At 44.6% G+C, this 14687-nt stretch overlaps 1 protein-coding gene across 2 annotated transcripts in view; it reads left to right on the top strand.

The window, feature by feature from the left end:
- SORCS2 (sortilin related VPS10 domain containing receptor 2) overlaps positions 1 to 14008 on the top strand; it is a 1538136-nt gene extending 1524128 nt beyond the window's left edge. For both annotated transcript variants that reach the window (XM_030191157.1, XM_030191158.1), the window contains 3 exons: positions 1605 to 1707; positions 11244 to 11401; positions 12153 to 14008. In XM_030191157.1, the coding sequence (XP_030047017.1) occupies positions 1605 to 1707; positions 11244 to 11401; positions 12153 to 12217 (326 nt within the window). In that variant the 3' untranslated portion in view covers positions 12218 to 14008. The remainder of the gene's footprint in view (positions 1 to 1604; positions 1708 to 11243; positions 11402 to 12152) is intronic.
- Positions 14009 to 14687: the final 679 nt, after the last annotated feature.

Genomic DNA, 14687 nt, shown 5'->3' with positions numbered 1-14687 from the left:
CACAGTCTTAATGCAGGTGCATTTAGCACCTCCTAAGTAGGAGATAATAAATGCTCCCATGCAAATATTTTTGCAGGTTTCGTGCAAAAATTAGCTCTGGACCTGTGAAACTTTTTAGAAAAGCCCTATTTTAGGGACATGTTAGAAATGGGCTTAGCACGTGGGGAAAGTCCCATGTTAAAATGTTTTAATCCTATTTCTTAGCACCTTAGACCCTTGTGTACTAAACCCCATTTACTAAACTAATGCATGTGACTCAGTGGTTCCCAAACCTGGTCCTGGAGGCACCACAGCCAGTCAGGTTTTCAGGATATCCACAATGAATATTCATGAGAGAGATTTGCATGCAGTGGAGGCAGTGCGTGCAAATCTCTCTTATGACACCGCATGCAAATCTCTCTCATGAATATTCATTGTGGATATCCTGAAACCCTGACTGGCTGGGGCGCCTCCAGGACTAGGTTTGGGAACTGTTGGTGTAACTTCTGTGGTAGCTGCCAATCCTCTGAGATAATTGTAAGGGCATCCCTGGTACTTGGGAGAAGACAGATGTGCCATGAACATAGGACACCTTAACACTGTAATTGCTAATATGGAAAGCAGTTAACTATCCTTTTGCAGGTTCCATATAATCATCTGCATCAGGGGCGTAGGCAGACCTGACATTTTGGGTGGGCCCAGAGTTAACCTGGGTGGGCCCTTCCCACCCCCACCCCTACCCCGTACATAAATTCAATATACTGTTTTTTTTTATGATCCGATGTCTGCCCGCTTCTGTCTGAAACCCCTCCCCCAGTCCTACCTCAGAGAGCCAATGCCTGTCGCAATTCCTATAGGCAATCTGCGCCGGCTCTGCAGGCTTCTCTACCACATTCCCGCCAAAGAAACAAGAAGTGACATCATTGAGAGCAGGACATGCTGACTGGGTGGGCCTGAGGCAAGACTGGGTGGGCCTGTGCCCACCCAGGCCCATCCTTAGCTACGCCACTGATCTGCATTAATACTTAATATATATTAGCTGCACCTGCATTAACTGTAAGGTTCACTCCACACCTCTTCCAACCCCATAAAATGATTTTATTTTATTTTATTTATATTTGCTATGCTAACTAGCAGATCAAGGCGGTGTACAATTCTACAATTAGGTTCTTTAATGTATTACTACATGCTGACACTTAATATAGAGCAACAAATTAATCTCTGGCTGAAATTGTGTTCTACCTCAGTGCCGCAGAGATAGAAGAGAGGGGTTGAGTGCTAAGTAGTAGAATGATTGTTTTACTGTATATTAATTAGATATGGATGAACGTGTTTTTATTTTTTACCTTTAGACCTTTTTCTCCTAGTTCAATAGAATTTAACCTTTACACACTCTCCTGGGTTCTTTTTCCATTGAGTTTATACAGTACTAGATCTTAAAGAGGTAACGGAAAAATATAAAGAAACATTTGGCAAATTTTGCAGATGTTTCTGTAAGGAATTCTTGCACAGAGGGAATGATTTCTGGTTTGAGAGCCATTCTAAGCCAGTTCACATTGGTTCTTTTCAAGATGTTTACTAAGAGTGTAAAAGCTAATATTAAACCTGATGTCTTCTCATTTCAGATTCTCAAAGGATTGGAGGAGGTGCTGGATACTGGGCTATTGTACTCATCTTTGCTGTCTGTTTAGTAGCAGTGGGAGCATTCATCCTATATAAATTTAAAAGGCAAGTCCTAGCCATAAACAGTGGCATTTGTGAGAATGGCCAGCTGAATTAAATATTCAGCTTTTTAAAAAAATCTGTTTATTAATCGTAATGAATGAATGAAAAATCAAACATAACATGTTACCACATAATATGTACTTAACCAAATAAAAGCCCGCTGTCTATTTGAGGTCTTCTCCCCTTCCCCCACCACAACTCCCCCCCTCTCCTGTTATTAGTATTAAAACATCAACATTTAAATAGGCAAATGTGCTTAGACATAATATATCTCACAGCACTAATACAATAGTTCTCTCTGCTTATATACTGTAGCTAGTATAAGGAAATTCTTCTTCTCCTGTAGGGTATAGGTCAATTTCTCCATCAGAAAAATACCTGTATCCTTATGCAACTATTCCAAACAGAAGGGGGGAGTATCCTCCTTCCAGTGTTTCACCAAGGCACTGAGGGACCCTTTTACTAAGACACATAGGTGCCTACGCGTATCCAACATGCGCCAGATTGGAACTACCACCCGGCCAGTGGCGTAGCTACGTAGGGCCTGAGGGGGCCTGGGCCCCCCGTAGATTTGGCCCTGGCCCCCCTGCTGATGATCCCCTTGAACCCCCCTCCTGCCACCAACCCTTCCCCGCTGTCGCCGCCCACCTCGCCGCCGTATCAGATTCCTTGTTTGCTGGCGGGGGTCCCCGAACCCCGCCAGCCGAAGAGAGTCTTCTTCAGCGCCAGAGTAGCGCCTTTGTTCAACGAAGTTCCTGGTGCGATCAGCTCTTTTGACGCCTTACGTCCTGCACCGTGCATGTAGCCCCATGCAGGACGTAAGGCGTCGAAACAGCTGATCGCACCAGGAACTTCACTGAACGAAGGCACTACTCCGGCGCTGAAGAAGACTCTCTTCAGCTGGCGGGGTTCGGGGACCCTCGCCAGCAAACAAGGTATCTGATGCGGCGGCGGGGCGGGCGGCGACGGCAGGAGAGGGTTGGTGGCGGGAGGGGGGTTCAAGGGGGTCGTCGGCAGGCCGGCAGGGGGGTCCAATGTGGCGACGGCGGCTCGAGGGGGGCAGTGGCAGCAGGGGGCGGCTAAACAGTCCCCCCCCCACATCAGGTTCTGGCTCCCCCTCCCGGCGAGGTCTGGCTATGCCCCTGCACCTGGCTACAGCGAGCATCCAAAACACAAGGTAGAAAATATTTTCTACCCAGCAGTAATCGGCCGCTTACGTCTGCTGGCCGCTTACTGCCCAGTTAGCGCATGAGATCTTACCGCTAAGTCAGTGGGCGGCGGTAAGATCTCAGGCCAAAAATGGACGCACGCTGGTTTTAATTTTGCCGCACGTCCATTTTTGGCCACAAAAGAAAATACCTTTTTTCCAGGCATGCTGAAACAATGACCAGCGCTCATCCAAAACATGCGCCTACACCAGCGCAGACCACTTTTAGGCACGCCTGAGTAAGTTAGCGCATGTAATGGCGAATCTGGGAGAGCCTCTCTGCTCCTATACCCAAAACATCATACTGAAGGAGGGAAAAGCACTCCTGTAATATCTTTAATTGTATTTCAAACCTCCTCCCGGTAAACCTGTATTCATGAGCAGGCCCACCCCAGTTAAACCACAGCCTTTCCGATAGATGGAGAGGATATGCTACCCTCCTTACTAATCAAATACTTTGAAGTTTTCCCATTTTAATCTGTAGAGCAGTGGTTCTCAACCAGTGTGTTGCGACACACTTCTTTGTCACCAAGTGCTGAGAGGTATGTCACCAAAAAAAGTGACAGCAAGCCCTTGCTTTCAGTATATCAAATCCCATCCCCTTTTCCTTAACAACCATGTGTGCCTGAGAGCTGGGAATTGCAGAGCAGGGAATCATGTACTTGACAGCCTTTCTGCTTCACCATTACCCACTGCTCACAGCTGCCACCAGCCCCAACTGGAAATATTGCAAGTCTTCCCCTCCCCACCCAACAGTCATCACCACCTTTCTTTGCATCATTTTCAGCAATAATGAATGATATATATATAAGGGACTGTTTTTTGTTCAGCCATGAACTGTAGTGTTCAGTGTGTCATGGATGTGAGCATCGTTTGTCAGGTGTGTCACAATGGAAGAAAGGTTGAGAATCACTGCTGTAGAAGATTTTGTTGAAGGTATTATCTCCTTTCTTTACGCCTTCTTGATGTAGCCTTTGTAGGTAAAACAGTGGCATAGCCATGGGTGGGCTGGGACCCATCCAGTTTCACTTCAGGCCCACCCAGTGGCAAGGTACATCATTAGTGTAGTTGGCAGGGATCCCCAGGCCCCGCAAGATGAAGAGTTCACTCTGAAGTCCCCCTCTCCCCCCCACCACTCTAGGCAGTCTCATCCCCGGAGCAGTCACCAGCCCATTTCCAGTTGCCGGCATCAGCACTCCCCTCTCCTGAGAATGCTCAGTTCAAATAACACCCTCACACATGCATGCATGGGGGATGCTGGTTGAACTGAGCATGCGCAGGGTGGGGGGGCAGTGCTGGTATTGGTGGCTGGAATTGCACTGCCGACTGTCACGAGGGTGAGACTGCTTGGGGGGAGGACTCCGGAGAGGATTCTTTAGCTGGTGGGGCCTGGGGATCCCTGCCAACAAGGGTGGGGGTGGGTAGGGATTGGAGGCAGAGAAGAAATGTGTGGGTTGTGCCCACTCAGTTCACCCCCCAGGCCCACCCAAAAATTGAGGTATGGCTACGCTACTGAGGTAGAACATGGGTCATATAGGAGAAGACAAAAGGAGGTGATGATACAAACATTAGGTGAGGTTCCACGTTAGGAGTCACGGACCAAGAAAGGGATCTAGGTGTCGTCGTCGATGATACGTTGAAACCTTCTGCTCAGTATGCTGATGCGGCTAAGAAAGCAAATAGAATGTTAGGTATTATTAGGAAAGGAATGGAAAACAAAAATGAGGATGTTATAATGCCTTTATATCGCTCCATGGTGTGACCACACCTCGAATATTTTGTTCAATTCTGGTCGCCGCATCTCAAAAAAGATATAGTAGAATTAGAAAAGGTGCAGTGAAAGGCGACGAAAATGATAAAGGGGATGGGACAACTTCCCTATGAGGAAAGGCTAAAGCAGTTAGGGCTCTTCAGCTTGGAGAAAAGGAAGCTGAGGGGAGATATGATAGAGGTCTATAAAATAATGAGTGGAGTTGACCAGGTAGATATGAAGCATCTGTTCACACTTTCCAATAATACTAGGACTAGGGGGCATGCGATGAAGCTACAATGTAGTAAATTTAAAACGAATCAGAGAAAATGTTTCTTCACTCAACATGTAATTAAACTCTGGAATTCGATAAAGGCGGTTAGCTTAGCGGAGTTTAAAAAAGGTATGGACGGCTTCCTAAAGGAAAAGTCCATAGACTATTATTAAATGGACTTGGGGAAAATTCACTATTTCTGGGATAAGCAGTATAAAATGTTTTGTACATTTTTGGGATCTTGCCGGGTATTTGTGACCTGGATTGGCCACTGTTGGAAACAGGATGCTGGGCTCAATGGACCTTTGGTCTTTCCCAGTGTGGCAATACTTATGTACTTATGTACTTATGAGAGCATCAATTGATAGTAAAGAGTTTCTTCTCATTAGCCAGGTTAAGACTTTTACTTTAGACACATCTCCACATGTACATAGCAGCATTTACACACGTAGATCACATGCATGTGTAAATAGCAATTTTAGAAAGCAGTTATTTACATGTGGAGAGCTTCACCATGCATAGATTTCAAGGGGACAATGTACAGAGCCACACACGGATTTTCTTTTTTTTAAGTGCTCGTTTCAGCCTGGGGCCTACATGAGGTATTAATGGAGTATTAATCCCCCATTGTTTATTTCTGCCTCCAAAATGAAACCAAATTAAAATTACAGCCTTGTTACTTAATTGTTGGTAGTTACACATATACTTCTTCATATATTACTACTACTACTACTACTACTTATCATTTCTAAAGCGCTACTAGACGTACGCAGCGCTGTACACTTGAACATGAAGAGACAGTCCCTGCTCGACAGAGCTTACAATCTAATTAGGACAGACAGACAGAACAAACAAGAGATAAGGGAATATTAAAGTGAGGATGATAAAATAAGGGTTCTGAACAAAGTGAATAAGGGTTATCTACTCCGTTTTTTGAATTGTAGGAATCTCCGTTAGAAATCAATTCATTTATTGTGCATTGGTAACTGGCTATGGAGAGTAGGAGTGAATGGTCATTTCTCTATTTCTGTTAATGGAGAATGGTAACTAGTGGAGTGCCTGAGAGATCTGTACTGGAACAAGTGCTTTTTAATGTATGTATAAGTTGTAGATGCTAGGAAAAAATACAATTTGAAGTGTCTATATACAAATGCTAGAAGCCTAAAAAATAAGATGGGAGAGCTGGAGTATATAGCACTAAATGTAGATATAATAGGCATCTCAGAGACAATGAATGGGACAGTGTATTATCAGGATACAAATTATATCGCAACGATAGAGTGGATCAGATTGTAGAGAGGGTTGTGCAATATGTTAAAGAGGAAATTAAGTTAAACAAAATAAATATCCTACATGAAACAGATAGCAGCATGAAATCATTATGGATAGAAATTCAATGTGTGAAGGGAAAGAGTACACCGGTTGGGCTGTACTATAGTTGCCAGGACAGAAGGAACAGACAGATCAGGGGCGTAGCCACGGGTGGGCCTGGATGGGCCTAGGCCCACCCAGTTTGGGTTCAGGCCCACCCAGCAGCGGAGCGGAGGGAGCAGGGAGCGCTGATCCTGCATCTGCCTCCTTCTCTCTGGCGGCAGCGCTTCCCAGACGCTGCCTACCGCCGCCACGATCTACCTCCTCCCTCTGTCTCAACAGCAGCGGTAGCGTCGCGATTCAAACACGCTGCCTCCTGCCTCTAACCCGGAAGCGTCTCCTCTGCAGAGGAGACGCTTCCGGGTTAGAAGCAGGAGGTAGCGTGTTTGAATTGCTACCGCTGCTGTTGAAAGTGAGACAGAGGGAGGAGGTAGATCGTGGCAGCGGTAGGCAGCGTCTGGGAAGCGCTGCTGTCCGAGAGAGGGCGGGCAGGTGGAATGGGAGGGAAGGATGCATGGGGGTGAAGGAGAATCGCTGGACACATGGATGGGAGCGTGAGGGGAGGGGAGAGAGGAGAGTCACGGGATGGATGGATGGAGGTGGGGGTCAGGGGAGAGAGGAGAATTGCTGGGGATGGATGGATGGAGGTAGGGGGGCAGGGGAGAGAGGAGAATTGCTGGGGATGATGGATGGATGGAGGTGGGGGGCAGGGGTGAGAGGTGAATTGCTGGGGATGATGGATGGATGGATGGAGGTGGGGGGTCAGGGGAGAGAGGAGAATTGCTGGGGATGATGGATGGATGGAGGTGGGGGGTCAGGGGAGAGAGGAGAATTGCTGGGGATGATGGATGGATGGAGGTGGGGGCAGGGGAGAGAGGAAAATTGCTGGGGAAGGATGGATGGAGGTGGGGGCAGGGGAGAGAGGAGAATTGCTGGGGATGATGGATGGATGGAGGTGGGGGCAGGGGTGAGAGGAGAATTGCTGGGGATGATGGATGGATGGATGGAGGTGGGGGGTCAGGGGAGAGAGGAGAATTGCTGGGGATGATGGATGGATGGAGGTGGGGGGTCAGGGGAGAGAGGAGAATTGCTGGGGATGATGGATGGATGGAGGTGGGGGCAGGGGAGAGGAGAATTGCTGGGGATGGATGATGGAGGTGGGGGCAGGGGAGAGAGGAGAATTGCTGGGAATGGATGGATGGAGGGGACAGGGGCAAGAACAGAATTGCTGGGGATGGATGGATAGGGGCAGGGGAGTGAAGAGAATTGCTGGGTATGGATGGATGGAGGGGAGAGGAGAGTTGCTGGACATGGGTGGATGGAGGGGAGGGAAGAGGAGAGAGGAAGGTTGCTGGACATGGGTGGATGGAGGGGAGGGCAGGGGGCAGAGGAGGGTTGCTGGACATGGATGGATGAAGGGAAGGGCAGGAGAGAGGAGGCTGCTGGATATGGATGGAGGAGAGGGAAGGGAGAGAGAAGAAATGCTGGACATGGATGGAGGGAAAGAAAGAGTGAGGAAGGAGATTAGATGAGGGAAAAGGAAGAGAGGAGAAAATTGCACATGGATGAAGAAAATAGGCAGAAGCTGGATCCACTGGACAGACAAGTCTACGGAGGACCCAGAGCAAGAAATGAAGAAGAAAGGCAGAAAGTAAAGAAATAAATGGAAAGGAAGCCCTGGAAACGGAGTAAAGAGGACAGATAGCAGCAGAATCAGATACTGGGCCAGTATGATCAGAAAAACAAAGTCACCAGACAGCAAAGGTAGAAAAAAATAATTTTATTTTCATTATAATGATTGGAACACGTCCACTTTGAGAATCAGGTGCTCAACATTAAAAGTTTATATTTATTTACTTATTTATGGCATTTTATCCCACATTAAACATGAATTAGATTGGAACCTGGGATCATTTAATGTTTTTTTTCCTGGAGAGAGTAATGCATTGCCTCCCCCACCCCCCCCCCCCCAGGCTCTCTCCCTGGCTATAGCCAGCTCTGCAATTTTGAGGGGAGCTGCACAGGTGGACGGGGGGGGGGGGGGGGGGGGGGGGGGGGGCGCAGAGGTGGACCAGGGAGAGAGCCTGTTGTTAAACATTTACCAGCACACCACTGTCTAGTGCCCACCCATCCAACCTGTTGGCCCACCCAAAAATTGACTTCTGGCTATGCCACTGAGATAGATGAAGAAATATTTACAGAAATTAGGTAAGCCAGCAAATTGTGCAACATTATAATAATGGGTGATTTCAATTACCCCAGTATTGACTGGATAAATGTTACATCAGGGAGTGCTGAGGAGGTAGAATTCTTAGATATAATAAATGACTGCTGCTTGGAGCCATTAGAGCCGACTCTGTGAGTGGTGTGGGTGCTTGAGCACCCCCAATATTGAGAAAATTCCTTGTATGTGTCCAGGGAGGGGTTATTTTCATTGGGATTAGCACCCCCAATAATTTTGAAAAGTTGGCTCCTATGCTTGGAGCAACTGATCTAAGAACTAACAAGAGGGGGAGCTATTTTGGATCTAGTCCTCAGTGGAATGCAGGGCATTTAAGACCCTCAGAGGTCCTCATTATCCCAGGCAATTTTTAATTTATTTTTGGTTCCTTTAATATGACAGATCCAGGGGTTTTCTGTATATATGTGTACTCTGATGATATTTTAGTGGTGGGTTATTCTTCCCCAAATAAGGTGAATCTTTCCTCCTTGAATAATTGTTTACAGGTGGTGGCTGATTGGTTGCAACAGCATAAACCGATCCTGAATGTGGCAAAGACTAGAGTTTGCTGGCTTACGGAGCACCTTCCAAAACCAGATGCTCTGCTGAAGTATTTGGAGGGTAAAGTTCAGCTGTGTGAGGATTTTATTTAGAAGTCATTTTGTATTCAGAATTGCACTTTGAGCTGCAAGTATCTCGGGTTCTTCATTCGGGTTTTGGTAATTTGCTGATATTGCGGGCAGTAAAGCCATATTTTGATCAGGCAACCTTGTGTGTTTTTTTACATGCCTTAATAATTTCCAAATTAAAGAGGATGAGGACTTTATTAGGTTGTTGGAGAATGTGGTAGGGGGGGATCATGTTACCCCTTATACGTTCATTTTCAATTGCTTCCAGTGGTATATAGGCCCTAGTTTAACGTTTTAGCTATGACTCATAAAATATTGTACAAGAGAACTCCTGAAAGTACCCATGATTTGTCCTTATATTCCCAGCTGGTCCTTAAGGTCAATATCAGCTCAATTGTCTTGCTGGGCACAGGTCAGGCTTGCCTGCAGGTGGCTCGACAGAGTGCTTTTTTTTTTTTTTTGCAAACTGCATTTTTATGGAATGGTCTTCCTCAGGATTTGAGGGGGGCGGTGTTTTCTAAGCATTTTAAGTGAAAATTGAAATAATATTTTTTTCAGAAAGCATTTGGGACTGCTTTTTAATGTATGTATAAGTTATCTCGGATCTGCAGGAATACGATGTGTGTGAGAGATTGATCTCGATAGAATGATTAGATCTTTCCTATTTTTATTAGCATTCTTTTCTGATTTTATGTGTATTTTAATTGTAAACTACACTGACTAATTATGTTACAAGGGTGGTATATCAAATTTGTTTATTTATTTATTAGGATTTATTTATTGCCTTTTTGAGGGAATTCACTCAAGGTGATGTACAATAAGAATAAATCAAACATGAGCAATAGGCAATTACAGCAGTAAAAACATTCAAATAACAATACAAAGTATGGTTTAGTATACTACTTACAATGCCAACACAATACGTAATATAACATTTTAATTGACAGTGTAGGGTATAAACAAAGATGGAATATATAGATAGGTAAGAGATTAAGAGGAGTTAGAAAGTAAGGTGACTAATTTAAAGAAAATTGCACATGAGGTCAAGAGAGACGGTTAATATATAGATAGGTAAGAGAGTAAGAGGAGTTAGAAAGTAAGGTAATGAAACTATTAAACTTACGAGTGTTAAATACAAAATTTTGTCCAGTAATCCACAAATATTTTTCAGCATGAGATCGAAGGATCATTGACAACCTTAATTTCCACAGATAGGGACCTAATGGCTCCTGAGCTCACGCATTACATTCAGATTACCTCTTCCTTTGACTGGCTCAGTAGAGTGGTCTTGGGCCTCATGTCATTCCTCTGCTGGTTCAGGCCTCCTATTTCTCTGTGCTTGTCAGTTTTCCTCCCTTCTCCTCTCTCTCTCTCTCTCTCTCTCTTTCCCTCTCCCTCTGCCTGAGCTCCCCCAAACTCCTCCTTCTCCTCTGTTTCTGCTGATCTCTAGTCTGCTCTTGACACAAGTCCTTCTGTTCCAATATCCCTATTAATTGCATCTTGCCAGCTACAGTGTATATTTACAGCTGAGATCTTTCAATAAACATGACACTCAAATGCTAACGCCCAATCTGAGGTGAGTGTCAGAAGTCGGGTTTAGCCCATGCCTTTACTCAGTAGTTTAAGATCAGCTACAATAGGTATTTCCCTGTCCCCAGAGGATTTATAGATTAAATTTGTACCTATGGAAATGGAGAGTTAGTGACTTGTCCAAGATGACAAGGAGTGTCAGTGGGATTTGAACCCTGGCTTCCCAGGTTATTAGCCTTCTGCCCTAACCATAAGGCTACTCCATGCCGTAAGTTCCTAGGCCCCTATGTGTTAAGCAGTGTAAAGTCTTCAAGCATAAGGTAAAGCCAGAAGGAAAATGTTTTACATTTCAAGTAGTTGGGGCCTGCAGTACTGTCCAGGATTCACACAAGTTAAAACCTGAAGAATATTCACAAAAGTTTGAAGGCTAATTCTGCTCACTGAGCTTCAAACACTGTGAACGCAAGGGCAGTTTTCTTAAAATGGAAATTCTACTTTTCTTTGATTTGCAGTGAAATAGAATTTAATCTAGCTCATTAATTTTCTACAATGTTTAGGAAAGCGCCTGGCAGAACTGTCTATGCTCAGATGCACAATGAGAAGGAACAGGAGATGACGAGCCCTGTTAATCACAGTGAGGACACACAGAACATCATCCAGGGTGAAGAGTTCATTGACGATGATATGGATACGCAAACACTAGGTAACGCAAGAGGTAATTTTACATGTCACTTGCTTATGTTCTTCTGTGTACGAATGGGCTTTTAAAAAGTCTTAGTTCAGTTTTTATGCCTAGTAAGATTCTTCTGTATGCTGAACAAGTGTAACCAAGATATCGCTTGCATCATTAAGACTCGGCAAGCTATTGAAGGCCTAGACCAAGAACCAGATTTAGGCTGCTTTAAGCCCTGTCAGAGGATGCTGGCAGTGATCCTAGTTGCTAGCTCAAACCATCTACCATCCACCACACCACTCAGATTATAGCAGGGTCAACAGTCAAAGAGACCCTTTTACTAAGCCGCGTAGGCACCTACGCTCACCCAGCTTGCGTCAATTTGGAGTTACCGCCAGGCTACCGTGTGGCAGAAACTGGGCAGTAATCGTCATTCTATGTGCATAGATGATTACCGCACAGTTAACACGTGAGACCCTACCACTAAGTCAATGGCTGGCGGTAAGGCCTCAGACCCAAAATAGGCGTGCGCCAGTTTTGATTTTGCCGCTAAATATCGCACTTAACCACATAAGAGACAGCCGGCTGCATAAGCCCAGACACTCAGTGCTGGTTCCTGGACATGCCTTGGCATTGAATATCCAGAAAAATGCTCTTTGCTGCCAGCTGAACATCATCTTTTTCTTCGTTTGTTTTTCTGTATTCCCATAATATGTGAATATTGATAGAACATTAACATGAGGAGAAAAAAAAAAGCCAAACCTGCTAATGCTTTTTTGTTCTTCTCTCTAAGGTAATCACTCCGGCGTGGTTCTGAGCATTAACTCCCGGGAGATGCACAGTTATTTGGTTAGCTGATGTTTACAGTCAAAAGCAAACCTGAAAGACTCTTCTTTATATCGTTTTTCCTTTTCCCGGGGATGTCACCTAATTGCAAACATGACTGTAATGGGTGGCGGAAAGGACATTTCTGAACAATTGCAGGATGTGTGTCCAGCATCTGTTACCGTGAGAAGAAGGATATACCTAAAAGTTTAAATAATTGTTTTCATACTATAGATTCAGAGCTTCTTACAACTGAGATTGAAAAGATTAGATACCATTCCATGTTTTCTGTTGTTCCTGTATATGGAAATACATTATATACACATAAAAATGACATATATATGTTTATGTATGTACACATATATATGTAATATGTAGGGTGAATTTTCAATAACAATCAACGACCTTTTGCCCTTCAGAAAAGCATTGAAGACCCATCTCTTCAAGAAAACCCACCCTAATGATTCAACATAACTAAAGACTGCCCACATGATTTTTTACCGACGACTGTTTATACACTGACCATGTTTCCCATTATCCTTATTGCTATCCCATATCTATTTCCTCTCCATTTTCCTTACGCCTACCTACTTAGGCTTAATTCCTTTATGACTTTGTAATTCTTCATATTGTTACTATGTAAGCCGCATTGAGCCTGCCATGTGTGGGAAAGCGCAGGGTACAAATGTAATAATAATAAGGTGCCTAACTTCAAAAATGTGCTTATACTTTTCAGCCCACAACGACCTAGCTAGTTTTCAGACACAAGGTACCTGTGTTCATTGTCTGCGAAGATTGACTCATGTGGATAAAAGAGCATGTGGACACTTAAGAGTGTTGCACAGTGTTATAAAGTACACATGTTACAGGCATGTCTACAGTATGCAGACATTTTTGAAGATTAAATGTATGGGCATCGTTTCTAGCCACACCCCAAAACGCTTCTCCTCTATGCAGCTGAAAGTGCACAAGTTGTGGAATGGACACATAGTGTAAGGCATCTGAATATCCATGTATGTGGGTTCAGCCGATCTGCCCGCCGCCCCCCCCCCCCCAACTCCTTCTATTAGGCAACATAGATCTAGACTAAACCTTTGAAAATTGACCCCTATATATATATGTGTGTGTGTGTGTTTGTGTGTATAGTTTAATGTTATTAATTGCCCTATTAGCTTGCACCAGTTTGTTGATCCAGAAGTACAGTACAAGAATGTAATTTTTGGTCCTGGAAACATGACATTTGAAGCCCAGTAACAAAGAGCAGAGGTATGGAAGACAATTACTTGTCTCTTATGATACTTTACATGGACTAATTCAGCAGGTCTGGGGCTTTTCACCCAGAGATGACCATGAACACTAAATGGTTTTGCATTTGAACCTTTAAAGAGGAAAGCGACACATTTAGAACACACTGCATTATAATGAATTTGCCCCATATACTGGGTTTTCTTCTTATTCATACGAGAATTAATAAAGTGTACAAGGCCCTGTTTGCAGACCAGATGCCGTCACTTTCCTGAGTTTGGGAGCAGCAGGCACAACAGTAAAAACTTTCCAACTGCCAATCATACTCTGATACTTTAAGTGCCAGCACCTATTTTGTGTTTTATCTTTGTAGTAAATTGTTCTCCCTGAGCTTCCTTACTCCATCTAGGGCCGCTGAGGGGGGGGGGTGCAAAATTCCCCGGGACCGGCATTGGTTCTGGCAACTTCTTTCTGCCTGCCTGCTTCTGGGTCTGTCTCTCTCCAGCTCCTACGTTCCAGGACCCAGATGATTGCATTAATGAGGCCGGAGGAGCAGTCAGAAACAGGCAAGAAAGTACCTTCTTGGACACAGTGACAGGAAGGTGAGGGGGCGGTATGAATGTGGGGGCAGCCCAAGTGGAAGGGCGCAGCACAGCAGCGGTCCAGGTGTGTGTGTGGGGGTGGGGGGGTCCTGATAAGTAAATCCCTGTGGTTCAGAATTGGATGGATGAGAGGCAATAAAAGTATCTTATAATTTTGCTTTAACTATGTTTGACAGTTTATGGTCAATCTAACTCATCACAGTATAGCTAAGTACATATACTGAACTATTAAGAAAGAATCCAAGTCTAACTCATAAGAACAGCCATACCGGGGAAGAACGATGGTCCATCTAGCTCAGTATCTTTCTTCCAACAGTGGCCAATCCAGGTCACAAGTTCCTGGCAGTATCCAGAATGAATGATAGGGAAGCAAAATTCTTGATAATAAGAGCTTGATCTTATAACAGGACACCTATGGGAGAAGTCCAAAAATTCTCCTATTTTAAGCCTATGTTTATAAATGCAATAGATGCCTACATGCTTTCAGAAACTAGACCCAGATCCAGCACCAATAGAGCACTAAATTCCACACATAAATTCATACCCAATGTGATGAAGGCATGAATGTGGGTATACACTCAGTGTGCACACACATGATTTATAAAATACTTGTCTACTTGCAACCATGCTTCCACTCCATCCAAACTACACTCCTG

This window comes from Microcaecilia unicolor, chromosome 2 (genome assembly GCF_901765095.1).
Source record: "Microcaecilia unicolor chromosome 2, aMicUni1.1, whole genome shotgun sequence".
Classification (NCBI taxonomy): domain Eukaryota; kingdom Metazoa; phylum Chordata; class Amphibia; order Gymnophiona; family Siphonopidae; genus Microcaecilia; species Microcaecilia unicolor.
Note: the sequence above shows the minus strand (reverse complement) of the source record. Positions and strands in the feature narration are given on the sequence as shown.